This window comes from Micromonas commoda, chromosome 12 (assembly GCF_000090985.2).
Source record: "Micromonas commoda chromosome 12, complete sequence".
Lineage (NCBI taxonomy): Eukaryota > Viridiplantae > Chlorophyta > Mamiellophyceae > Mamiellales > Mamiellaceae > Micromonas > Micromonas commoda.
The window spans coordinates 852,541-877,125 of record NC_013049.1 but is presented as its reverse complement, the minus strand read 5'-3'; the positions used below and the strand labels follow the sequence as shown (position 1 = coordinate 877,125).

Genomic DNA, 24,585 nt, shown 5'->3' with positions numbered 1-24,585 from the left:
GTGGTGTCGTGATGGGATGTTGTTACAAGGGGAGGGCGCGAGATTTGACAGAAGTCGTCATCGCTCGCCGAGTCTCTTCTCGACCGCCTCGGCGATCATGCCCCCGACCTCCCCGCGCTCGTCCGTCATCAGCTCCCACGCCTTGTCCGCGAACGCGCCCATCACGTCCTTCTCCACCTCCTCCCGCAGGCGATCCACCAGCTCGTCGAACTTGGCTCCCGCGGCGCCGCGCTGTCGCAGCGTCTCGCTCGCGTCCACCAACTCGGCCACCTTGGCGCGGACCCCGCCGTCGGCGACGCACCGCGCGATGAGCGCCTTGCGCACGCGCTCGAACGTGCCGTCCTTGCGGAGGGCATCCACCACCGCCTTCTCGGCCTCGATGGACTCGCGATGCACCGCCGCAACCTCCGCGTCGTCGACCCCGCCCGCGGTCATGGTGGCGCGCGAACCCTATTTATGAGAGAGGAGGACGCGAGACCGCCGAGTTTTGCCAGCTGTGCATCATCGTCACTCGAAGATGCACGCCTCGGTCGCGCTCCGGCGGGGGTGCGCGCCCGCGCCCGGGAGGCGCGCGACGGCCGGCCGGCGCCACCATCCGCGCCCCATCCCGCCGACCGCGGTCGTCGACGACGAGGACCGGTGGACCGAGGAGGTGGCGCGCGACGAGCAGCCGGAGATCTCGTGGGCCGAGGAGCGAAGGCTGCGGAGGATGAGCGAGCGAGCTTCATCGACGACGAAGAGCAGCGGGAAGCCCGCGCCTCCGGGAGGCCCGTTCTCGGGAGGCGCGCCGCGGCTGGCGCGCGCGTCCAGACCGGCGCCCATCAAGGAGTACCTCCGCCTCGTGGAGCTCGGCGACGGCGCGTGGGAGCTGCAGAGCGCCACCGCGGTGTTTCGACGGAACGCGCGCTTCGATCCGACCACGGGCGAGTGCGTCGCGCCAGCGCAGGAGGTTGCGCTCGCGGCGACCGTGCACGTGGGGGATCCGACGTATTACCAGGGCCTTCAGGAGGAATGCGACGCGGACTACGACGCCGTGCTCTTCGAGCTCATCACGGGGGAGGAGAACCTGCGCGAGGGGCGGGCACCCGAGTCGACACGAGGAGGCGCGCGACACGGAGGAGACGAAGATGAGGATGATCACAATCGCGATCGCCGGGACCCGTTCCTGCCGCAACTCGCCGTCGCGCTGGCGCCCACGCCGGACGCCCGGCGACTGGCGGACACGCACTTTCTCGTGCCACAGCTGGACGCGCTGGACCTGTGCGGCGACAACTGGTACGTCGCGGATATGCCCAAGCAGGAGCTGGCGCGTCTGCAGGCGGAGGCGGGCGAGGCGATGATGGCGACGTCGTCGAGGTCCGTTCCCGGCCCATCCGTCCCGACCACGTCGCCCGCGCTCGAGGCGCTGGTGGTCACCGCGAAGGGGCGCGCGGGGGGCGGCCCGCTGCGGCAGGCGACGCGTTTAGTCTGCTGGCTCGTGCCGTGCCCCGAGGCGCACTTACTCTTACTCGACTGGGTCTGGGGCGGCGGAAGGCCCGCGCCCGTGCTCGGAGCGCTGCTGGACTCGCTGGCGGGCGGGAACATCATCGCCGCGAGGCGCTTGGCGTTCGCGCAGATGATCGTCAGCGCGCAGGCCAAGGGCGCTGTGGGCGGGGGCGCGGACGTGCCCGTGTTGGTGGAGCGCCGAAACGACGTGGCGACGGAGTGCCTCGCCAAGGCGCTAGACGCCCCCGGGGTCTCGAGGGTGAGCCTCCTGTACGGCGGTCTGCACATGCCGGGTTTGACGCGCAGGCTGACGGAGCAGCTCGGTTTGGAGCCGAGCACGCAGCGGTGGAGGGCGGTGTGGAGGGTGGAGCCGCCCGGGGCGAACAACGCGGTGCGGTGGGCGGCGCTTCCGTTACTTCTGTTTCTGGACGGCACGGATTGGGCGGCGACAATCACGGATGCGGCGGCGGCGGCGGATGCGGGCGCGTTGGGCGCGGCGGCGGCGATGGGCGCGCTGTACGTGGTGCGTCACGGCGCGGTGTACTACTCGCTGGGTAAGTGGGTGCTGGAGTGGAACAGGCAGCTCTTCGACGGCTCCGACGGAGTCAACAGCTGAGGCGAAAAAGAGCCGAGGGCGCAAAGGTGCTCGGACGGTAAAAGTTAGCTATAGCTAGAACGTCTGACCGCCGTTGAACCCCGACGAGCGACCGCCCAATCCCCTGTAGGAAACGCCTCGCCCCCCTCCAACCCCGGAGAAGTGGTTCTTCAGCGCCCTCGAGTTGGCCCACGCGCTGTTGGTGTAGTCGTCCTCGTCGTTTTGCTCGAGGTGCTTCATCTCCTCCTGCCTCTTGTGATAGTACGCGAGCATGGCTTTGTGCTCCTCCGGGGTGATCGGGTTCTCGCGCTGGGGCGCGCCCGCGCCCTTCTTCGTCAGCTTCGCCACCACCTTCGTCTTCTCGTTCCTGCCCACGTGAACGCTGAGCTTGTTCCCGGGCAGCATCTGCTTCCCCGCCCACCAGAGTTGCGCGGTTTCGTCGAGGATGTCGATGCCAATCGGCGTCTCCGAGGGCTTCTCGTCCTCCTCGATGTCTATGCGCACCGGGTCGTACTCGGGAAGGCCCATCGGGTAGGCGATCATGACGGCGCCGCGGATGAGGTCGATGTGCTCCATGAGTTCCCTCTTCGTGAGCGGATGCTTCGCCTCCACCTGCTTCTTGGACGCCGCGGCCGCGGCGTCGTCCAGAGCCTTGCGCAGGGTGGCCTGCGCCTGCGGGACGGGCGCGTCGCCCGTGCGCTTGCCGATGGGGTCCTTGCAGTAGGTTGGACCGCGCGGCGGGAGCTCGACGCCGTCCGCCTCCGCCTGGATGTCCTCGTCGAGCCCTTGCTTGTCGGGGGGCTTGCACGGGCCGTGGGTCGCGAGGTCGTCGCCCTCGGACTTGATTCGCTGGATCCTCAGGCGGAGGTTGTGCACCTCGACGAGCTCCTTGATCAGATCCTTGACGCCGATCTCGACGGTGGTCTCGTAGAGGAACTGCTGCTCCTCGCCCTTGTACTTGCAGTGGATGAGCACCATGGCGCCTCGCGTGGATCGACTCTCGCGCGCGCTCAAGCCTCCACCCGCGCGTCAACGCGCGTCCGTGTGATCTAATTCGGGGGCCGAGATTGACCGAAGGGTGCCGAAGCTTGTTGGCGCGTGGCGCGCATCCGGTTTCACACGAAAAGCGACGACGGTTCGTTCGGGCAACGATAAAAAAGTGCCGCGGGCCGCAGCCCCCGGCACCCTCGACGAGAGCAGGACGCTCTCCGCTTTCATCGAGAGCGCGGATCTCCTCGCGACGAGAGCAGGACGCGCGATACTCGCGCGTCAGTCTTCCACGGCGAGGCGGCGAGCGAGGAAGAGAGAGAGGAAGAGAGAAGAAAGCAGCGCACGTGTGACACGTGAAACGTGACAAATATCTACGATGGCGTCCGTGGCTCCCGTCCGGGCCGTGGCCTTCGCCCCCGCCCGCCGCTCGCGAACGACCCGCGATCCTCGGAACACAGCCGTGCGCCTCCGTCGTGGCCCGACGTCCGCCGACCGCAGGGCGCGCGTCGTCACCGCGCGAGCCATCTCCGACCCACCGCCCGCGCCCGGGAGCGAGAGGGAGGAGGACGAGACAAACGCGCAACTCCCGAGCCTGCAAGATTACGACGAGGCCGAGTACCCCGACGACGTTCACGACCAGTCGCTGATCCCGCGAGCCGAGCGCGCGATCAACTCCGCCATCATCTGGTCCGCGGTGCTCGTCATCGACAAGCTCTACGAGGGACGGAGCTACGCGCGATTTTACGCGCTGGAGACGGTCGCCAGGGTCCCGTACTTCTCCTTCCTCTCCGTGCTTCACCTGTACGAGACGCTCGGATTCTGGCGCAGGGCGGACTACCTGAAGGTACACTTCGCGCAGACGATGAACGAGTTTCACCACCTGCTCATCATGGAGAGCATGGGCGGCGATAAACGCTTCACCGACCGCTTCTTCGCGCAGCACATGGCCGTCTTTTACTACTTCATCGCGTGCGCCATGTATCTGGTGTCGCCCCGCATGGCGTACAACCTGAGCGAACAGGTGGAGGAGCACGCGTACCACACGTACGACGAGTTTCTCAAGGAGAACGAGCTCGAGCTCAAGTCCAAGCCGCCGCCCCCCATCGCGACGCATTACTACACCGAGGGCGACCTCTTCCTCTTCGACGAGTTTCAAACCGGTGCGTTTATTTTATGATAATCTTTGTATGGGCAATTAGAATGACGTGGTTTTTTTTTGTTATTAACAGGTAACCCCGCGTCCGGCGTCGCGAGCGCCAGGCGGCGGCCGTCGATCGACAACCTCTACGACGTCTTCGTCAACGTGCGAAACGACGAGGCGGAGCACATGAAGACGATGCAGTTCTGCCAGCTGCCGGGCGCGATTCTCCGGTCGCCGTCGGAGGCGGCGGCGTGCGTGGTGAGCGCGGATCAGACGCCGAGCGAGCGGTGCGTCGACTCGTATCGCGAGCACACGGACAGGACGTGCGAGGGCTTGGTGGACTGCCTGTTCAACCCCGGGGTGGGATTCGAGGCGCCCCCGGCGGCGGGGGAGGAGGCGGACGACGACGACGGGACGGGGAAGGGGGTTTCGCCCCGGTGACGTCCTCTCCATTTGGGACGAGGAGAGGTACGATGGAAACGAGAACGCGACGAATGTGAATACTTGCATCTAATTTTAGGACGTCTCTTCGTCTCCGGTCACCAGTTCCTACAGCTAACGTCACTCGTGCTCCACGCTCGTCGTCACTTCCACGCGACGTGCCAGTAAATCTCCACGCTCGTCGTCACCCGGCTGAACTCCTCCTTCGCTCCACGAAGACGTCCAGGTTGACGATTGGCGTCGCCGCGCTCTTCACCGGCACCACCTCCTTCGCCGTCCCAGCGCGGAACTCCAACCTGGGCTCCACGTCGCCGACGGCCGCCCGCCCACCCGCGGGACCCGTCCCGCCGTCGCGCGACGCGTCGCCCGTCGCGTAACTCGTCCCGCACCCGACGCGTTCCTCGGTCCACTCGCAAGTATACTCGTTGGGGCCACTGCCGCCCGCGCACAGCTGTGCGGCGACACCCGCGCGAGTGGAATACGCGACAATCTCGAACGAAAGGCGCCCGGCGTTCATCGCCGCCTGCGGCAGGGGCGTCAGCAGGGCGTCGGAGAAGGCGATCTTGCTCAGGCACGCGGCGAAGGCTCGTTGGCACTGATCCACGTCGGCGCGAGACGGTCCTCGAACGGAGCCCCCGGTGACATCCGCGACGCCTCCTCCGTTCAACCCGCCAGCTGTGTCGCCGCCGCCAGCTGTGTCGTCGTCGTCGCGGAGGAGGAAATCGAAGGTGAACCTCTCGAGCGGCCCGTCGGACGCCGCGGCGTCGTCGTCCTTGATGGCGAGGACCACGCGCTTGACGTCGCCCGCGGCGATGGGCCGGCGCAGGGCGGAGACGGCATCGCCGATGTAGGCGTCGAGGTCGGGATGCCTGCAGCGCTGCACCCTGGCGCCGTAGAGCGACCGGGGCTCGAAGAGCTCCTTGGGGTAGACGCCGCGGGCGTGTAATGTGTGGTGGATCGCGGCCTCGAGGAACTCCAGCGTCGCGTCGACCCTGCGAGGCGAGGATGGGGATGGGGATGGGGTTGGGGAGGGCTGGCTCGGTCAGGTGGGGTGCCCAGATGGGGCGCGCGAGGCGGGCTTCGCGAGGGCTTCTCACCTGAGGTTCGCGTGCCGCGACGGCGCGGGATCCGGACCCGGCGCCATGACGACCGCGCGCGCCCCGCCGAACGTTCGGTCCGGCGATGTCCGCCCGCCCGCTCAGGGTTAGGCGTGAAGCGGTCCCACCGGAGTGGCTCCCACCGGTGAAACTTTGAACTCTCCGTGGTGAGGCGGCCCAGCGCTCCTGTCCTGTCCGGACAGGACGGCCAGGCTACGACTCGATTCGCGTGCGGATAGGTCACCACTGCGACGCGAGCGCTTTGGCGAGTAGCGCCGAGCTAGCGACGCATCACCGAATCGGAGAGACAGGTAGCGCGACGAAGGACGCGCCAGAACCCGGGAGCCAGCCCTCGGAACGCTCCCGATGGTGTCCGGGCCGCGAGGTGCGGCCGTGCCCGACCGATCCCCAATTTGGGAATCCACCGCCCGAGAAAATCGCCCCCGCGCTCGTCAACAACGACCGTCGATCCGCCCCGCCCCCGAATCCCCGCTGACGTCGGACCCCGATCGACCCCGTCCCTCACATCACAGCGCGCTTCGGGCGCAAGAAACCCGTCGCCCCGGACCCGAAGGCCGACGTCCTCAACCTCGAGGACCGGCTGCCGGGAGAGGATGACGAGACGGACGACGCCGCGACCGACGACGGGGGCGCGTCCCTCCGCGACGAGGAAGCCTCGCCGTCGTCCGCGGGTGGGCGAGACGACGGCGGCGCGGGGGACGAAGCGCCCGGCACGCCCCCCGGCGCCGAGAACGCGGCGGCCGAGAGCCCGACGGATCAGTCCCCGCCGCCCGCCGCCCGCAAGACCCTCGAGGACCTCCTACGCGAGGACGATTCCGTGATTCCGCTCGCGCTCGAGCCCAAGGTGTTTGCGCCCTTTCGGACGCGCGCCGGGACGGTACCGCGCCGCGTGCAGATCGAGCGAAAGAAGCGAAAGTACCGGCTCGACGGCGACATCGACGCCGCGCTCCGTGGCATCCCGGGCGCCGAGGAACTCGTCAACGAACCCCACGCGTTGTCGCTCCACTTCTTCGACGACTGGATCGAGCACGAGTGCCGAAGTAACGAGCAGTGGCTGGAGCCCGACGCGGTGAACGCGCCGAACGGCGGCGTTCGCGCGAGGTGCGCGGTGTATCCCAAGGCGAACAAGAGCGGGTTCCCGCTCTGGGCGCACTGCTCGCTGGTATCGGGCGATCCCTCGTCGAACACGTACGACGTTCGACTGGACAAAAACGGGAAAATCCTACCGGGAGTGCACCGCGTGGACCTGTGCTTCGACACCGAGGACCCGGCCGCGTTCGTCGCGAGGAGGCACGCGGCGTACGTGGCGAGGGCCAAGGCGGTGGCGGCGTTGCGTTCCGACTTTTACGTCGACTCGATGCCAGCTGTGGATGACGTCGACGCGCCGGCGCCCCCGGTTGAATCGGTGGAACGAATCGTCCGCGTCGCGACGTCGGGCGGGTCCAAGCGGTTCAAGGAGTGGGCGTTCGACGAGGTGCCGGCGCGAGGACCTAACCGCGCGTCGTCGCCGGACGAGGGTGGTGGGGGTGCCGAGGGGGGTGCCGAGGGGGGTGCCGAGGGTGCCGATGAAAACGACGAGGGGCCCGCCGAGACGGTGCTCCGCCCGAGCGCGGCGTGCGCGGCGGCGACTGAGAAATACGTCGCGCAGGTCGTCGTCGACTACAGGCGCGCGATGAACCGGTGCGTCTTCGACGACGCCATCGTGCAACCCCAGCACGGCCTCGGCTCGAGGGTCGAGCGGCGGTTGGCGCGTGGCGGAGCAGCGGCGCCCGTCGGGGACTCGGACGCGCTCATAGAGGGCGACGCCGACGCGTTGCTCGTGGAGGCTCCCGAGGGATACGACCTGCCGACGCGATCGCTGACGCGCCGCCCGGCGCCGCGCAAGGCGACGGCCGAGGACGTGCCCCCGTACGATTTCGCGCAATCCTTCGGCGCGTTCGCGCAGGCGACCAAGCTCACGAAACCGGAGGCGTACGCGGCGGAGATGACCATCGCGGCGGAGAACGCCGCGCTCCTTCGCAACTACGCCATGTACCGAACGCTCTTTCCCAAACCCACGCGGCTGGAGGAGTTCGAAGGGGCGCAGAAGCAGGCGCTGCAGAACTTGAGCGTCGCGCGGGATAAGTGGGTCGCCGCCGTGCGCAAGACGATCGTCGTCGGGTTTAAAACCGCGGGCAAAGGCTGGTTCAATTTAAAGGAAACGGATCAGACGGCGTACGGGTACGGCAAGCTCAAGCGGTTCATCAAGACGACGCAGCTGCGCATGGAGGACACCCTGCGTTCGCTGACGGAGTCCAACGTGCGGGGGTTTCGAGATTTCGTGCTCGATCGGTGCGCGCCGAAGCTGACGGTGGCGGCGACGAACGACGTCCGGTTTGAAAATCCCGAGGAGGAGAGTGCGTTTGGTCCGCTCTTCGCGGTGGACCTCGTCGTCAAGGAGGATTCCAAAAAGTCGGAAAACTCCAGCTTCCAGTTCACCACGTCCGTCGACCGGTTCGAACCCGCGGTGCTGGACGTGTTCGAGAACGGCGTGTGCTCGCTGCACGGGATCAAGTCCCTGGAGCCGGGGATAATGAGCCACCTGCACTGGACCACGTGGCCGGTCACCGCGTCGGTGCAGATGACCGAGCCGCTGGTGGCGGATGCGAGGAGTCGCGTCGCCGACGCCCTCAAAAACTCGGTCGATTCCCTGAACGCGTACTACTCGCTGTACGACGAACACCTGCCGGTGCTCCGACTGGACGTCAACGCGTACGTCAAGTCGTTGCTGGCGCGAGACGAGATCGAGGAGGGCGAGGGGCTCCGGCTGTTCACCGGGGAGATTGCCGAGCACGAAGCCGGGTTGGCGAAGATTTTGAACACCGTCCCGACGACGCAGGTCGTGGGCCCGTTCAGGGTGAACACGTCCCACGTGCGCGAGTTTCTCGTCGCCAAGTACGAGACGTTGATCGAGCGGTGCAAGCAGCTCGTCGCGGACGTCCCGATGCGCGTGTGCGAGGAGGTTTGCCGCGTGTATAAAGAGTTCAACGCAAAGCTGACGACGCCGGCGGAGGATCCGGAATCGGTCAAGGACGTTCGCGACCACGCGGAGACGATCCCGCTGACGTGCAACCAGCAGAAGGTGGTGCTGGACGAGGCGTACCCGTACCTGGACGCGCTCGAGGCGATGCGGCGACCGTTGGACGACGGTCTCGGGAAGTTGCTCGCGGCGGCGCAGTTCTACCCGCGGCAGCTGGAGGACACCGCCGGGCTGGTCGAGACGCAGAACGCGGAGCTCATGCTCAAGTTCCAGGAGGACCAGGCGGCGGAGCAGGACGACTTCTGGAGCCAGGCGAAGAACCTGGAGACGACCGTGTCGGAGCTCGGAGGTTTCACCGACATGGAGGAGTGCGCGGTTAACGCGGCGCGGGTGGAGGAGATGATGGCGGAGCTGAAGGAGCTCCAGGCGAAGGCGGACCTGTACAACTCTCGCGAGGGCATGTTCGGCGTCAAACAGACGGACTACGGCGCCGTGAAGAAGATCGCGGAGCAGTTCGACCCGTTCTACCAGTTCTGGACGTACGCCCAGGGTTGGCGAGACGGTTTGGCGCGATGGAGAGACGGCGCTTTCGTCGAGTTGGACGCCGAGGGCATGGATCGCGACGTCGCCGCCGCGTTCAAGGTGATGTTCAAGATGGGGAAGGCTTTCAACCAGCGCCAGCTGCCCGACTGCGCCAAGAACTGCGACACGATCAGGCAGGAGATCGAGGCTTTCAGGGTTTACGTGCCGTTGGCGCTGGCCATGCGGTCGCCCGGCATGCGCGAGAGACACTGGGAGAAGATCAAGGCGGATATCGGTTTGGAGATTCCGGCGACGGATCCGGAGTTTACCTTTGGCGCGGCGATCGAGATGGGCGTGAAAGACAAGGAGGACGAGATCGTGGCGGTCTGCGACGTCGCCGGTAAGGAATACGGCATCGAGACGGCGCTAGAGAAGATGCACGGCGAGTGGGAGGGTATCGCCCTGGAGGTGAAGGAGTACAAGGAGACTGGCACGTACGTGATTCGAATCGACGACGAACACGCGCAGATGCTGGACGACCAGATCGTCATGACGCAGGCGATGTCGTTCAGCCCGTACAAGGCGCCGTTCGCGGACGAGATCGCGACGTGGGAGAAGACGCTGCGCACGGTCAGCGACGTGCTCGAGGAGTGGCTGGAGGTGCAGAGGTCGTGGCAGTACCTCGAGCCGATATTCGGTTCGGACGACATCATGGAACAGCTGCCGCTCGAGGGGAAACGCTTCGGCGCGGTGGACCGCCAGTGGCGAAAGACCCTCGTGGTCGCCGAGGAGGAACCCGGCGTGATCGTCGCGTGCAACAAGAAGGAGCTGCTGGAGCTTTTCAGGGAATCAAACAGGGTTCTGGACGGCGTTCAGAAGGGCCTGGCGGAGTATCTGGAGATGAAACGCCTGGCGTTTTCCAGGTTTTTCTTCCTGTCAAACGACGAGCTCCTGCAGATTCTGTCGCAGACGAAGAACGCGCTCGCGGTGCAGCCCCACCTTCGCAAGTGCTTCGAGGCCATCCACTCTCTGGATTTCGAGAAAGACCTGAAGATCACCGCCATGAACTCGGTGGAGGGGGAGAAGGTCCCGTTCTCGGAGCACATGTACCCCAAGGGCCCCGTCGAGATCTGGCTGGGCGAGGTGCAGCGTATCATGATTCAATCGTGCCGACAGAGCATCATCGACTCCTTGGTCGATTACCAGGCGCAGAAGCGCGCGGCGTGGGTCAAGTGCTGGCCCGCGATGACCGTCCTAGCCGTGGGGTGCACCTACTGGACGTCCGAGGGCGAGACGGCGATCAAAGCGGGGAAGCTGGCCAAATGGTTCGACAAGAACATCTCGCAGCTCAACGATCTCACAGACCTCGTGCGAGGCAAGCTGTCCAGGCAGGAACGCGGGACGCTCGGCGCGCTCATCGTCATCGACGTCCACGCGCGCGACGTCGTCACGTTGCTCCAGAACCAAAAGGTCACGGCGCTCAGCGATTTCGATTGGGTCGCTCAGCTGCGCTACTACTGGGAGAGCAAGGAGGACGACGCGCGAGAGCAACCCGGCGAGCTGAACGTCAAGATGGTCCAGGCGTCCCTGCCGTTCGGTTACGAGTACCTGGGTAACCAGCCGAGGCTCGTGGTGACTCCGCTGACGGACAGGTGCTACATGACGCTGATGGGAGCCATGCACCTGAACCTCGGCGGGGCGCCCGCGGGACCCGCGGGCACGGGCAAGACGGAGACCACGAAGGATCTCGCCAAGGCGCTCGCGATGCAGTGCGTGGTTTTCAACTGTTCCGACGGTTTGGATTACCTCGCGATGGCGAAATTTTTCAAGGGTCTGGCGTCGTCCGGCGCGTGGGCGTGCTTCGACGAGTTCAACCGAATCAACCTCGAGGTGCTCTCGGTCATCGCGCAGCAGATTCTGACGATTCAGATTGCCATCCAGCAGAAGCAGAAGAGGTTCATATTCGAAAACACCGAGCTCGACCTCGACGCGAGGTGCTGCGTTTTTATCACGATGAACCCGGGCTACGCCGGGCGCTCCGAGCTCCCCGATAACCTCAAGGCTTTGTTCCGCCCCTGCGCGATGATGGTTCCCGATTACGCGCTCATCGGCGAGATTTCGCTGATGTCCTTTGGCTTCAAAAACGCTCGGCCGCTGGCGAGGAAGATGGTCGCGACGTTTAAGCTCTGCTCCGAACAGCTCTCCGCGCAGGACCACTACGACTACGGCATGCGCGCCGTGAAGTCCGTCATCACCGCGGCGGGTAACCTCAAGCGCGATTTCCCCGAGGACGACGAGGAGATTCTGCTCCTCCGCGGGTTGATGGACGTCAACGTGCCCAAATTTTTGGCCCACGACCTTCCGCTGTTCGAGGGCATCATCAGCGATCTGTTCCCCGGTTCGTCCAAGCCCGAGGCGGACTACAAGGACCTGATGGCGTCGCTCGATCAGTCCTGCGCCGATCTCGGGATCCAGCCCGTGCCCGCGTTCATCAACAAGGTGATTCAGATGTACGAGATGACCCTGGTTCGTCACGGGTTGATGCTCGTGGGTCCAACCGGCGGCGGTAAGACGATGAACTACCGCGCGCTGTCTACCGCGATGACCAGGCTCGCGAAGGCTGGCTCGGACATTTACAAGAAGGTCAAGTACGTGGTTCTGAACCCCAAGTCGATCACCATGGGCCAGCTGTACGGCGATTTCGACCCCGCGACGCACGAGTGGGAGGATGGCGTGCTCGCGTGTTACATGCGCGATTTGTCCGAGGAGCAGACGTTGGACAAGAAGTGGCTCATGTTCGACGGCCCCGTGGATGCCATCTGGATCGAGAACATGAACACCGTGCTGGACGATAACAAGAAGCTGTGCCTCGTCTCGGGCGAGATCATTCAGATGAGCGCGACGATGACGATGATGTTCGAGGTTGAGGACCTGGCGGTGGCGTCTCCGGCGACGGTTTCTCGATGCGGCATGATTTACATGGAGCCGACCACGATGGGTTTCACGCCGCTGCTCGACTCCTACCTGCAGTCTCTGCCCGATCTGTTCCAACCGCACGTCGACAAGTTCCGCGAGATCTTCGACGCGGTCGTGCCCGGCATGGAGGGCATCGTGTTCTTCATGCGAAAGAACCTGAAGGAGACTGTGACCACGGTGGACACGTGCCTGGTGAAGGGGCAGTTCAACCTGATGGCCTCGCTGCTCAAGCGGTACGTGCGGGACCCGATGAAGGGCGAGGAGCCGCTCAGCGGCGAAGAGAGGAGGAACGCGGACAAAGCCGCGGTTCCCCTCTGGATCTTCTCGATGATTTGGTCCCTCTGCGCGTCCGTCACGGGTCCCGGCAGGCCGCAACTGGAGCAGTTTTTCCGTAAGAAAGCCGAGGAGCACGAATTCGCCAATTTCATGCCGCCCGAGGGCAAGGGCGACGCGAGCATGTACGAGTACTGCTACGACCAGGACAAGTGCAAGTGGGTCGAGTGGATGCAGACCATTCCCGAGTACAAGCCCAATCCGGACCAGGCTTTCGCTTCCATCATCGTGCCCACGGCGGACACGGTGAGGTACACGTATGTCATCGACAAGTTGCTCCTGAACGACAAGCACGTGCTCTGCGTTGGCGACACCGGCACCGGCAAGACCCTGAACGTCATGGACAAGCTCAACAACAACATGCCGGACCTGTACGTCCCGATGTTCATGACGTTCAGCGCGCGCACGTCGGCTAATCAAACGCAGGACTTCCTCGACTCGAAGATGGACAAGCGGCGCAAGGGCGTGTTCGGGCCTCCGATGGGTAAGAAGTACGCCATCCTCATCGACGATTTTAACATGCCGATGCGCGAGAAGTATTTCGCCCAGCCGCCCATCGAACTTTTGAGGCAGTGGATGGACCACGGCGGCTGGTACGAGCGCCATCCCCCGTGCCCGTTCCGGACGCTGCAAGACATGATCATCGTGGGTTGCATGGGCCCTCCGGGCGGTGGTCGCAACCCGGTGAGCAATCGGATGCTCCGGCACTTCAACTTCCTCAGCTTCACCGACATGTCCGACGAGTCCTCTATCCGAATCTTTGACACCATTCTCAACTCGTACCTCACGAAGAAGTTCGACAAGGACGTCGCCGCCCTCTCTTTGCCCATATGCGAAGCCACCGTCAACATCTACAACACGGTGCGAAGAGATTTGCTCCCGACGCCTGCCAAGTCGCACTACACGTTCAACCTGCGAGATCTCGCCAGGGTGTTCCAGGGCCTGCTCCGCGCGGACCCGCGCGTGGTCGCCGAGGACAGGAACGAGCTCTACGGCCTGTGGATGCACGAGAACTTGCGGGTCTTCCAGGACAGGATGGTGAACAACGAGGACAGGGAGTGGTTCCGCGAGTTGATCGACGCCACCGCGAAGGAAAAGCTCGGCGTGGGTTGGGACGAGGTTGTCTCCCTGCCCGAGCCCAAGCGCCCTCCCGAGGAGGCGGACAACGACGACTGGGTCCCGCCGCCACGCGTGGACAGGCTCATCTACGGCGATTACATGATCCCCGGCGCCGAGCCCCGCGTGTATCAGCGGGTCAAGGACAGGAGCGAGCTCCAACGCGTCGTCGAGGAGGCGCTCGACGATTACAACGGGGAGACGACCGCGCCGATGAAACTCGTGATGTTCCTGGACGCCATCGAGCACGTGTCGCGGATCTGTCGCGTCATCCGGCTGCCGCTGGGCAACGCGTTGCTGCTCGGCGTCGGCGGCAGCGGGCGGCAGTCTCTCACCCGGCTGGCCGCCGCCTTGGAAGAATTCCACCTCTTCTCGATCGAAGTCGCCAAGGGGTACGGGAAGAACGAGTGGCGCGACGACCTGCGTAAGGTGCTCCTGATGGCGGGCGCGGAGGGAAAAGACGTCGTCTTTTTGTTCACCGACACGCAGATCGTTCAGGAGAACTTCCTCGAGGACATCAACAACATCCTCAACAGCGGCGAGGTTCCCAACCTGTGGAAATCCGAGGACGTGCAGACGATGACGGAGGCGCTCCGGCCCTTGCTCCAGGCGCAGGGGTTGCCGACGACCAAGAACGCGGTCAACACGTTGTTCATCACGCGCGTTCGCAGCAACCTTCACTGCGTGCTCGCCATGTCCCCGGTGAGCGACGAGTTCCGTCAGAGGCTTCGCATGTTTCCGTCTTTGGTCAACTGCTGCACGATCGACTGGTTCAGCGAGTGGCCGCTGGAGGCGTTGGAGTCCGTGGCGAACACGTTCCTCGGCGACGCGTCCCTCGAGACCCCCGAGCTCCTGAAGGGCGTCGTCGATACGTGCGTGTACATTCACCAGAGCGTCGAGCGCAAGTCCAAGCAGTTCTTTGACGAACTGCGGCGGTTCAATTACGTCACCCCGACTTCGTACCTGGAGTTGCTCCAGACGTTCATACGGCTGGTCAAGGAGAAGCGCGAGGAGATCAACCTGCAAAAGTCGAGGCTTCAGAACGGCCTCGATAAGCTCTCCGACACCGAGGGTAAGATCGACGTCATGAAGCTCGAGCTCGTCGAGCTTGGGCCGGTCATCGCGAAGACAACCGAGGAGGTGGAGGCCATGATCGAGGTCATCAAGGTGGACACCGCAAAGGCGGACGAGACCAAGGCGCAAGTGCTGGCCCAAGAGGAAGCCGCCAACGCCAAGGCTGCCGAGGCTCAGGCCATCGCGGACGACGCTCAGGCCGATCTCGACAAGGCGCTCCCCGCGCTGGATCAGGCGCTCAACTCGCTCAAGCTGCTGACCAAGGCTGACATCGTCGAGGTCAAGGCGATGCGCAACCCGCCAGCCGGCGTCCGGCTGGTCATGGAGGTCGTGTGCATAATCTTCGGGCAGAAGCCCAAGATGGTCGAGGACAAGTCCCCGGGCGCCAAACCGGGCGCCAAGGTCGCCGACTACTGGGAAGCATCCTCTAAGATGGTCCAGGACCCCGTCGCGTTTCTCAGCTCGCTCTTGGAGTTTGACAAGGACGGCATCACCGCCGAGACGATTGAGAAAGTGGAGCCCTACATTCAGCGGGACGATTTCAAGCCGGAGATCATCCAGAAGGTCTCGAAGGCGTGCACGTCCATCTGCAAGTGGGGCATCGCGATGTACACGTACTACATGGTGTCCCTGCAGGTTGCGCCCAAGCGAGCGGCTCTCGCCGAGGCGCAGGCGAGTTTGGAGGTTACCAAGAAGGAGCTCGCGGCGGCGAAGGAGACTCTGGCCGAGGTGGAGGCCAAGGTGGCCGGCCTCAACGCCAAGCTCGACGAGGCCAACGGCAAGAAGAAGGACCTCCAGGACCAGTCGGACAGGTGCGAGGCCCAGCTCGAGCGCGCCGGTAAACTCATCGGCGGTTTGGGCGGCGAGAAGGTTCGATGGAACAACACCATCGTGGCTCTCGACGAACAGCTCGGCCGCGTCGTCGGCGACGTGGTCATCTCCGCGGGCGTCGTCGCGTACAGCGGCCCGTTCACGCCCTCTTTCCGGACCGACCTGCTCAAGGAGTGGTCGGAACGCATGGTGGACGCGAACGTTCCCCATACCCCGGGCGCGGATATAACGTCGACGCTGGCCGACCCGGTGCAGATTCGCTCTTGGAACATAGCCGGGTTGCCCTCCGACGGTCAGTCGGTGGAGAACGGCATCATCGTCGCCAAGGCCCGTCGCTGGCCGCTGATGATCGACCCGCAGGGCCAGGCGAACAAGTGGATCAAGAACATGTGCAAGGAATCCGGCATCGACGTCATCAAACTGTCCAACAAGGATTACCTCCGGACTCTGGCCAACGCCATCCGCTTTGGCCGCGCCGTGTTACTCGAGAACATCGGCGAACAGCTGGACGCCGCGCTCGAGCCCCTGCTGCAGAAGCAGACGTTCAAGCAGGGCGGCAGCGAGGTGATCAAGATGGGCGACGACATCATCCCCTACCACCCGGACTTCAGGTTCTACATGACGACCAAGATGCGCAACCCACACTATCAGCCAGAGGTGAGCGTGAAGGTTTCGCTGCTCAACTTTTTCGTCACGCTCGACGGCCTGGAGGATCAGCTCCTCGGCACGGTGGTGATGCAGGAGCGGCGCGACCTCGCCGAGGCGAAGAACCAGCTCGTGGTGTCCAACGCGCGCATGAAGGCGCAGCTCAAGGACCTCGAGGATAAGATCCTGTACATGCTGAGCAACAGCACCGGGAACATTCTCGACGACGAGGAGCTCATAAATACCCTCGCGCAGTCCAAGGTCACCTCCGACGACATCACGGAGAAGGTCGCCGAGGCCGAGGTCACGGAGAGGGACATCGACCAGACCCGAGAGAAGTACCGGCCGGTCGCGACGCGGGCGTCCGTGCTCTTTTTCTGCATCAGCGACCTCGCCATCGTCGATCCGATGTACCAGTACAGCCTGGCGTGGTTCATCTCGCTCTTCATCCGCGGCATCGAAGAGGCGGATAAACCGGAGGAGATGGAGGACGAGGAGGCGCGCGCCAAGCTCCCGGCGGACGACGTCGAGGCTCGCATCGAGATTCTCAACGAGTACTTCACCTACTCGCTGTACAACAACATATGCCGGTCGCTGTTTGAGCGGCACAAGCTCATGTTCTCGCTGTTGCTCTGCGTGGCCATCATGCAGCAGCGGGGCGAGATCGACGCGCAGGAGTGGCGGTTCTTACTCGCCGGTCCCACGGACACCAACATCTCCGCGAAGAACCCCGCACCCGAGTGGGTAACCGAGAAGGTCTGGATCGAGGTGGTCAACGCGTCCAACCTGCCCGCCTTTGCCGGATTCTCCGACGCCTTCGCCGCGAGCGTGGACCACTACAGAAAATACTTTGAGAGCGGCGAGGCGCACCGTTTCCCTCTGGATGACACCTTCGACGGAAAGCTGAACGAGTTCCAGAAGCTGCTGGTGATTCGGTGCATCCGACCCGATCGGTTCATGCTCGGCGTCACCGACTTTGTGTCTGCAAAGTTGGGCAGCCGGTTCATCGAGCCGCCGCCTTTCGACTTGGAGGCTTGCTACGCGGAATCCAGGGTGGACGCGCCGCTCATCTTCGTGCTGTCCTCGGGTGCGGATCCGATGGCGGACCTCCTCAAACTGTGCGAGGAGAAGGAGATGCTGCAGCGGTTCGACCAGGTGTCGCTGGGCCAGGGACAGGGGCCCAAGGCGGAGGCGATGATCGAGAGGGCCATGGAGGAGGGCATGTGGGTGTGTCTGCAAAACTGCCACCTGGCGGAGTCGTGGATGCCCAAGCTCGACGTCATCTGCGAGACGATCGACGCCGAGGCCGTGCACCCTGACTTCAGGCTCTGGCTCTCCGCCATGCCGTCCCCCGCGTTCCCGGTTGCGATCCTGCAGAACGGCATCAAGATGACGCTCGAGCCCCCTAAGGGTTTGAAAGCCAACCTGATCCGATCGTACACGAGAATCACGGATGAGTACATGGACGAGTGCAAGGACCCGGCGAGCCACAAGAAGCTGCTGTTCTCCATCTGTCTCTTCCACGCCGTGATCCAGGACAGGCGCAAGTTCGGCCCGCTGGGTTGGAACATCCGGTACGACTTCACCGACGGCGACCTCAACATGTGCCAGCGCCAGATCAAGATGATGATTGACGACTACGAGGAGATCCCCTACAAGGTGATCCGCGTCTTGTGCGGAGAGATCAACTACGGAGGAAGGGTCACGGACGACAAGGACAGGAGGCTGATGAACAACCTGCTGAACAACTACATCATCCCCGAAGTTCTCACCGACGACTTCACCTTCAGCCCCAGCCCGACGTACCCCAGCCCCAAGGCTCAAAACGTGGAGGAGTTTGTCGAGTTTATCAAGTCGCTCCCGCTGATCCCGCAGCCCGAAATCTTCGGCCTGCACGAGAACGCCGACATCACCTGCGACCAGAACGAGACGTACTCCATGTTCGAGACGATCCTGTCGCTCCAACCCAGAGTCGCCGCGGGCGGCGGCTTGTCCAGGGAGGAGGTCATCGGAGCCGCGGCGCGGGACATCTTCGATCGATGCCCCTCGCCCTTCGACATCGACGCCGTCGGTCACAAGTACCCCACCGACTACAACCAGTCCATGAACACCGTGCTGACGCAGGAGTGCATCAGATACAACAACCTCATCGTCGTGATGCGCAGGACCCTGCAGGAGTCGCTCAAGGCGCTCAAAGGTCTGGTCGTGATGACGGATGAGCTGGAGGCGGTGACGGATTCAATCTTCGACAACCAGGTGCCCGACGCGTGGGCCAGCAAGGCGTACCCGTCGCTGAAGCCCCTGTCGTCGTGGGTGTTGGACCTGCTGGAGCGCATCAAGTTCATCAACGGGTGGATCGATAACGGCCCGCCCCCGGTCTACTGGATCAGCGGATTGTTCTTCCCGCAGGCTTTCCTGACGGGGACGCTTCAAAACTACGCTCGCAAAAACGGATTCGCCATCGACTCCATCCAGTGGAACTTTGTCGTCCAGGACACTAAAACCTACGAAAACACAACTGAACCGCCGCAGGACGGCTGCTACATCACCGGGTTTTTCCTGGAGGGCGCGCGATGGGATTACGACACCCACTTGCTCACCGAGTCGAGGCCGAAGGAGCTCTACACGGATTTCCCGCTGATGTGGCTCGAGCCGTGCAAAGACCGCGTGGCACCGACGTCCGGGGTGTACAACTGCCCGGCGTACAAGACGCTGACGCGCGCTGGGGTCTTGTCCACCACCGGACACTCCACCAACTTTGTGATGTACCTGGAGGTGCCCACGGATAAGAGCGAGTCGCACTGGATCAACAGCTCGGTGGCGCTCTTCACGGCGCTCATGTTTTGATTTGATGTCGACTTGACGAGCGCAATCGGAGAGCCGTTTCAGAGCGGAGAGAGAAAGAGAAAGAAAGAGAGAGAGAGAGAGAGAGAGAGGGAAGAAGGCCCCGCGGGCGCGTTCGATCAGGTGGATGATTTAACCGTCGTCTCGCGCGCGGGGCGTGTACCATCAAGATAGCCAAACACCTACTGTGACACGACGTTTTAGAACGAAGTAGTCCCCCTGCGAGAAACCGTTTGCGACCGTTTGCGCGTTGGAACTCTGCCAGCCCCTCTTTTTTCCAAAGTGCTTTACAGGTCAGCACGCTTTCTTCGACGCTTTCGACGGTCTGTTGACGGTCTATTCGTCGAAAAATGAAAATTCCGAACCGTTTGGGATTCGGCCCCCGCGAGCGCGTCGCCCGCACTTAGACAGCGCGCGACCGCCGCCAGTCACACTCGCCACAGTGAAAATGCCGTCCTACTTCGGCGACATCGCCAAGGCGGCGAAGGGTGCGTCCGCGCGCGCGATCACCACCGCCGCGTCACCGGATCCTCCGACCGCGTGCCGCCAATTCCCCCCCAAATCGCGCCACCAACCAAAATGACCCCTCCCCTCTCCCTCCTCCCCTCAGACCTGCTCACCGGCAGCGTCAACTTCGACAACAAGGCGTCCCTCGACGCCAAGAACGTCGCCGACGGGCTCAAGATCAGCGGAAGCTGCGTGCAGAAGGGCGGCGCGGGCGATCCCACCGGCACCGTCAAGGCGACCTACGACCTCGCCTCCGACGTCGTCGCCGAGACCGAGGTTGGGCTCCCGTCCAACAAGATCACCGCCTCCCTCGCGCACTCGGGCCTTCTCAAGGGCCTGAAGGCGACCCTGAGCGGCAACCCGCAGGACGTGAAGACCGCCAAGCTCGCGCTCCAGTACCTCCAGGGCGCCGTCGGCCTCAAGGCGGACCTCACCGACCTCACCGCGGGCGCGCCCAAGGCTGATGTGTCGCTGTGCTGGTCCGAAGGGGATCTCGCGGCTGGCGTGTCCGGCGCCGTGGACACCAAGGCGTTTCCCGATCCCGCCGCGCTGCCCGGCAAGCTCAGCTACGCCGTGCAGAGCACCGGCGTCGTGCCGGACAGCACCGTGGCGCTCGCCCTGAGCGACGCCTTCGACACCGTCAAGGCTTCCATCGTCACGAAGGCGCGTCCGGATCCCGCCTCTCCACGTTGTTGAATCCAAAAATCAGCCCGATTCAAGCGCTGACCCGCACCCCCCGAATCCCACCGCGTCCACAGGTCGATAAGGACACCACCGCCGGCGCGGAGGTGGTCTACAAGCGCGCCAAGGGTACCGCCTCCGGGTCCGTCGGCCTCTCCAAGCGCTTCTCCGCCGCGTGCACCGGAAAGGCTGTCGTCACGTCGCCGCTGCCGCTCAACGGAGCCGCCGCCGCGCCCGTGCTCACGCTGCAAACAACCGGCGACGTGTTCGCCAACACCTCCGGCTCCGCGTCCGTGCAGGTTGACACCGCCGCCAAGTACAAGTACGGCATCCAGTTCGCCACCAAGGTTTGATTCAATAGGTCTATTGAGACGGACGGAAGGAGAGAGTCGGATTCAAACGGGGACGCCGTCGCGGCGCGAGTCGAATGCAAAATCGCGTGAAGAGAATTTTGATTTCGTCTCGCCGCGACGTTTCGGGATTGGGGACGTTCACCCATCGATCGGGGATGGGGTGGAACGAGCAGCAGCGGGAGCCGAGCACGTCGGTCCCGCGTCACGCCTTCACTTATATTACCTTCGGGACTCTCGTCGAGGACGCCGTGTACCTACTAATTATAGCCCGTCTTCGACGACCATTTAATGCTAAATAAGAGTATACCTCGCACAGCGTGTCGTTACTGACCGTGCTGAACGTTTTTGTAATTAAATAGGTCGGTTGTATATTCACAAAATGGTCGGACAATCACCACCCGCGTGTGGAGCCGCGGGATTGTTGTCTCGCGATGATAACACCCAAGACGCAATCGGCGCGGACACTCTCCGCCGCGAGCGACCCACGCCGGCGCGAGGTCCGATCGTGAAGGCGCGCACTTCGCCAATCGCACGACCAAGATGCCGATGCCGGGCAAGATGGGCGGTTTCGGCTACGACGACGCCCAGGTGCGCCGCTCCCCGCACGCGGCGAATTCCGCGGATCCGCCCCTCCGCCCGCGACCCAATCCCGCGTGCCCGATTCCCGCGGCAACCTCCGGCACCCGCGCGCGCATCCGTCGCTCACCCCCTCCGCGTTCGTTCCCCACACATTCTCCAGATCGCCGACGAGGCGCGCGAGCTGGACAAGTCGCTGCGCTCCACCAACACCGGCGAGAAGCTCAACGGCATGAAGAAGCTCCTCGGCATGATGAGCGCGGGGCGCGACGTCTCCAACTTTTTCGCATCCGTCGTCATGAACATCGCGCAGGACTCGTTCGAGGTCAAGGTGCTCGTGTACCTCTACCTCGTCCGAACCGCGGAGCAGAAAGCGGACGAGGCGCTCCTCTCCATCAACTCGTTCCAGAAGGATCTCGCGCACCAGAACCCCCGCGTGCGCGCCCTCGCGTTGCGGGTCATGTCGTCCATCCGCGTGCAGGTCATCGTCCCGGTGGTGATCCTCGCGGTGCGCAAGTGCGCGGTCGATCCGTCGCCGTACGTCCGCAAAGCCGCGGCGCACGCCATCCCCAAGGTGTTCCGCCTCGACCCCAAGCGCGTGGACGAGCTCACGGAGATCATCGAGACGATGCTGCGGGATTCCACCCCCTTCGTCCTGTCCTCCGCGGTTGCGGCGTTTCAGGAGGTTTGTCCCGAGCGCATCGACCTCATCCACCGGCACTACCGCAAGATATGCCGCATGCTCGTCGACTGCGACGAGTGGGGCCAGATCTTGCTCGCCAACTTGTTGCTGCGATACGCGCGCACGCAGTTCACCAGGCCCGACGCGTACGATCGCTCGCTCGCGGATACCGGCGCGGATGACGACGACGCGAGCAAGACGTTGGAGCTCGTGCTGCCGGGCGACGGGGGCGCGTTCGAGAAGGCGAGCTCGAACCCGCTCGCGGGAACGAAGGGGTTCTACTCCTCCTCCGACAGCGACGACAGCGACGACGACAGCGACGGCGACGACGCGGACGGGGATGGGAGCGGCGGGAGCGATTCCGACGTTCCCCGCGCGAAGAAGCCCCCGGCCGTCGTCAAGAAAAAGTCCGACAAATCCAAAAAGAAGCGATCCAAGAAGGGCGCCAAGAGGGGCCCCAAAGGGCCGAAGCCCACGAAGGACGCCGCGGCGGCCGCAGCCGATCGCATGACCTCAGAGTGGCTCGACGACGACCACAGGCTGCTGCTTCGATCGTCCAGGCCGCTGCTGCAGTCGCAGAACACCGGGGTGGTGATGGCGGCGGCGTCGCTGCAGTTTTATCTCGCGCCCGTCGCCGACCTTCCGAAGGTTCTGAGGGCGTTGGTGTTCGCCATGCGCATGAAACCCGAGGCGCAGCACGTCATGCTCAAGAACATCTGCACGATGTGCGCGGTGCAGTCCTCGCTGTTCCAGGCGCATTTCGCGAGTTTCTTTGTGCATCCGGCTGACCCGGTGGACGTTCGGGCTCTGAAGCTCGAGATTCTCACCCACGTCGTCACCTCCGACAACGCCGCCGCGCTGCTCCGCGAGCTGCAGAGCTACCTCAGGAGCACCAACAACGAGTTTGTCGCCCTGACCATCCGCGCCATCGGCAGGTGCGCCGCCATCATGCCCCAAATCGCCGCCGTCTGCATCAGGTCCCTCCTCGAGCTGTCGCTCCATCCGAGCGAGGAGGTTGCGGGCGAGGCCGTCGTCGTCATCCGCGCGCTGGTCCAGCAAAACCCGAAGGAGCACGCCGTGATCGTCATGCGCCTGGTGCGCAGGCTGGAGATGCTCGCGGCGCCCGCGGCGAGGAGCGCGGTGGCCTGGCTCGCGGGTGGCGAGCTGTACATCTTTGGCGAAAAAGCGGTTTCGCTCGCCGCCTTACCCGAGCCGGTCACCGCGGACCCGACGCCCGAGGGACCCTCGGGGTTCGTGGCGACGCAGGTGTCCATGCTCGAGTCCTCCCTCCTGGACTCGCCGACGGGGACGAACGGATCGGACGCCGGGGAGGAGCGCGGCGACGCGGCTATCGACGCGCTCATCGCAGCCGCCGCCGGTGGAGAAGGCGAGGACTCTCCGGCGACGGAGGACGCGGGGGCGGCTGGCGCCGTCGCCGTCGTCGACGAGAAGGCGCAGAAACGGGCGGCGAAGAAGGCGGAGAAGGAGGAGAAGAAGCGGCTGGACGCGGCGAACTCGGCAAAGGCTGAGGCTGAGCAGCGAGAGAAGTTCTTTGAGCTCTCGTTTTCCGTCTTGAAGCGATCGCTGCGAAATTTCGCTCGAGAGACGGACGTGACGAAACTCCAGATCCTCAACTCGGCGTGCAAGCTCTTCATCAAGGACCCTAACCGCGTGGGACCGGTGCTCAAGCACGTGTTTGCGCTGTGCGCGACGGACCCGAGCGCGGACATGCGCGACAGGGTTCGAATTTACCGAGCGATGTACGCCGTCGGCGGCAACGCGGCGCCCCTGGCGGTGCTCAAGGAGAAGGTTGTGCTCTGCGATAAGCCCGCGCCCAAGCTGCCGAGCCCCGCGGCGCCGACGTGCGTGCACGCGTTGGGTTCGCTCTCGCACTTTGTCGAGCACGTCGCGCCGGGTTTCGTGGCTCTTCCGGACCATCCCGACGTGCAGCCGCCTTCGCACGTTCGCGATCAGTACTACAACCAAAACGCGGATGCGGCGGGCAAGGGCGGGAAGAAATCGGGCAAGGGCGGGTTCTACTCGGACAGCGACGACTCGACATCGGACAGCGACTCGTCGGACAGCGACTCGTCGGACAGCGACTCGGGCTCGGACAGCGGCAGCGGCAGCTCGGGGTCGGGTTCCAGCTCCTCGAGCGGCTCGGATTCGGACAGCGACTCTGGCGACGAGACTTCGATGAGCGAGTCGAGCGACAGCGACTCGGACAGCGACTCGGGCTCGGACAGCGACTCGGGCTCGGACAGCGACTCGTCGGATTAGGCTCTCGCGAAGTACGTGTAATTGATTCATCGACACTAGGTCTTCATCCGACGCGGCGCCGTCGTCTTCGCGCTACTTTAGCTGGACTGCTTTTCGCTTGCTTGATCTCATACGATCGGGTGCCACAGCAGGCTGCCAGCTGGCCAGCTGCGCCAGCCTGGATGCACAAGTACAACTTTGTCAACAACGAACGCGCAGACCGATACGCGGAAGGGGAGAGCGAGATGACGATCCAGGGGGCGGCGGCGACGACGACGACGACGCGCGCGGCGACGATCGCGCGCGCGCGATCCAACCGGGACGCGCAGTTCGCGACGAGCGCCAACCGCCCGGGCGGCTCGAGCGGCGCATCTTGGAAAACGACCGTTCTTCGGCA

At 64.2% G+C, this 24,585-nt stretch overlaps 8 protein-coding genes across 8 annotated transcripts; 5 read left to right on the top strand and 3 right to left on the bottom strand.

The window, feature by feature from the left end:
* Positions 1-57: 57 nt before the first annotated feature.
* MICPUN_62935 (predicted protein) lies at positions 58-435 on the bottom strand (the record flags this gene model as incomplete). Its single annotated transcript, XM_002509068.1, has 1 exon — positions 58-435. One exon carries the CDS (start codon positions 433-435, stop codon positions 58-60), a length of 378 nt encoding a protein of 125 aa, XP_002509114.1.
* Positions 436-517: 82 nt separating this feature from the next.
* MICPUN_62936 (predicted protein) lies at positions 518-2,101 on the top strand (the record flags this gene model as incomplete). Its single annotated transcript, XM_002509321.1, has 1 exon — positions 518-2,101. One exon carries the CDS (start codon positions 518-520, stop codon positions 2,099-2,101), a length of 1,584 nt encoding a protein of 527 aa, XP_002509367.1.
* Positions 2,102-2,230: 129 nt separating this feature from the next.
* Positions 2,231-3,058, bottom strand: MICPUN_71270 (predicted protein; the record flags this gene model as incomplete). The annotated part of the gene is made up of 1 exon (XM_002509067.1): positions 2,231-3,058. A coding segment is annotated over one exon (828 nt), but the record flags the coding sequence as incomplete, so codon positions are not given.
* A 658-nt stretch (positions 3,059-3,716) lies between these two features.
* MICPUN_69994 (predicted protein) lies at positions 3,717-4,448 on the top strand (the record flags this gene model as incomplete). Its single annotated transcript, XM_002509320.1, has 2 exons — positions 3,717-4,234; positions 4,325-4,448. Coding segments are annotated over 2 exons (642 nt in total), but the record flags the coding sequence as incomplete, so codon positions are not given.
* Positions 4,449-4,836: 388 nt separating this feature from the next.
* MICPUN_62939 (predicted protein) lies at positions 4,837-5,796 on the bottom strand (the record flags this gene model as incomplete). The annotated part of the gene is made up of 2 exons (XM_002509066.1): positions 4,837-5,644; positions 5,750-5,796. 2 exons carry the CDS (start codon positions 5,794-5,796, stop codon positions 4,837-4,839), a joined length of 855 nt encoding a protein of 284 aa, XP_002509112.1.
* Positions 5,797-7,442: 1,646 nt separating this feature from the next.
* DHC3 (dynein heavy chain) lies at positions 7,443-19,314 on the top strand (the record flags this gene model as incomplete). The annotated part of the gene is made up of 1 exon (XM_002509319.1): positions 7,443-19,314. One exon carries the CDS (start codon positions 7,443-7,445, stop codon positions 19,131-19,133), a length of 11,691 nt encoding a protein of 3,896 aa, XP_002509365.1. The 3' UTR covers positions 19,134-19,314.
* Positions 19,315-19,543: 229 nt separating this feature from the next.
* MICPUN_106323 (hypothetical protein) lies at positions 19,544-20,982 on the top strand. The gene is made up of 3 exons (XM_002509318.1): positions 19,544-19,618; positions 19,741-20,300; positions 20,396-20,982. Exons 1-3 carry the CDS (start codon positions 19,579-19,581, stop codon positions 20,669-20,671), a joined length of 876 nt encoding a protein of 291 aa, XP_002509364.1. The 5' UTR covers positions 19,544-19,578; the 3' UTR covers positions 20,672-20,982.
* A 68-nt stretch (positions 20,983-21,050) lies between these two features.
* On the top strand, positions 21,051-24,254 carry MICPUN_62942 (vesicle coat complex AP-1/AP-2/AP-4, beta subunit; the record flags this gene model as incomplete). The annotated part of the gene is made up of 1 exon (XM_002509317.1): positions 21,051-24,254. The coding sequence occupies one exon, from the start codon at positions 21,051-21,053 to the stop codon at positions 24,207-24,209; it is 3,159 nt and encodes a 1,052-aa protein (XP_002509363.1). The 3' UTR covers positions 24,210-24,254.
* Positions 24,255-24,585: the final 331 nt, after the last annotated feature.

Coding starts and splice junctions, on each gene's coding strand:
- MICPUN_106323 (XM_002509318.1), top strand. CDS start 19,579: ATGCCGTCCTACTTCGGCGACATCGCCAAGGCGGCGAAGG. Junction 19,619..19,740: donor CATCGCCAAGGCGGCGAAGG/GTGCGTCCGCGC, acceptor TCCTCCCCTCAG/ACCTGCTCACCGGCAGCGTC. Junction 20,301..20,395: donor AGGCTTCCATCGTCACGAAG/GCGCGTCCGGAT, acceptor CCGCGTCCACAG/GTCGATAAGGACACCACCGC.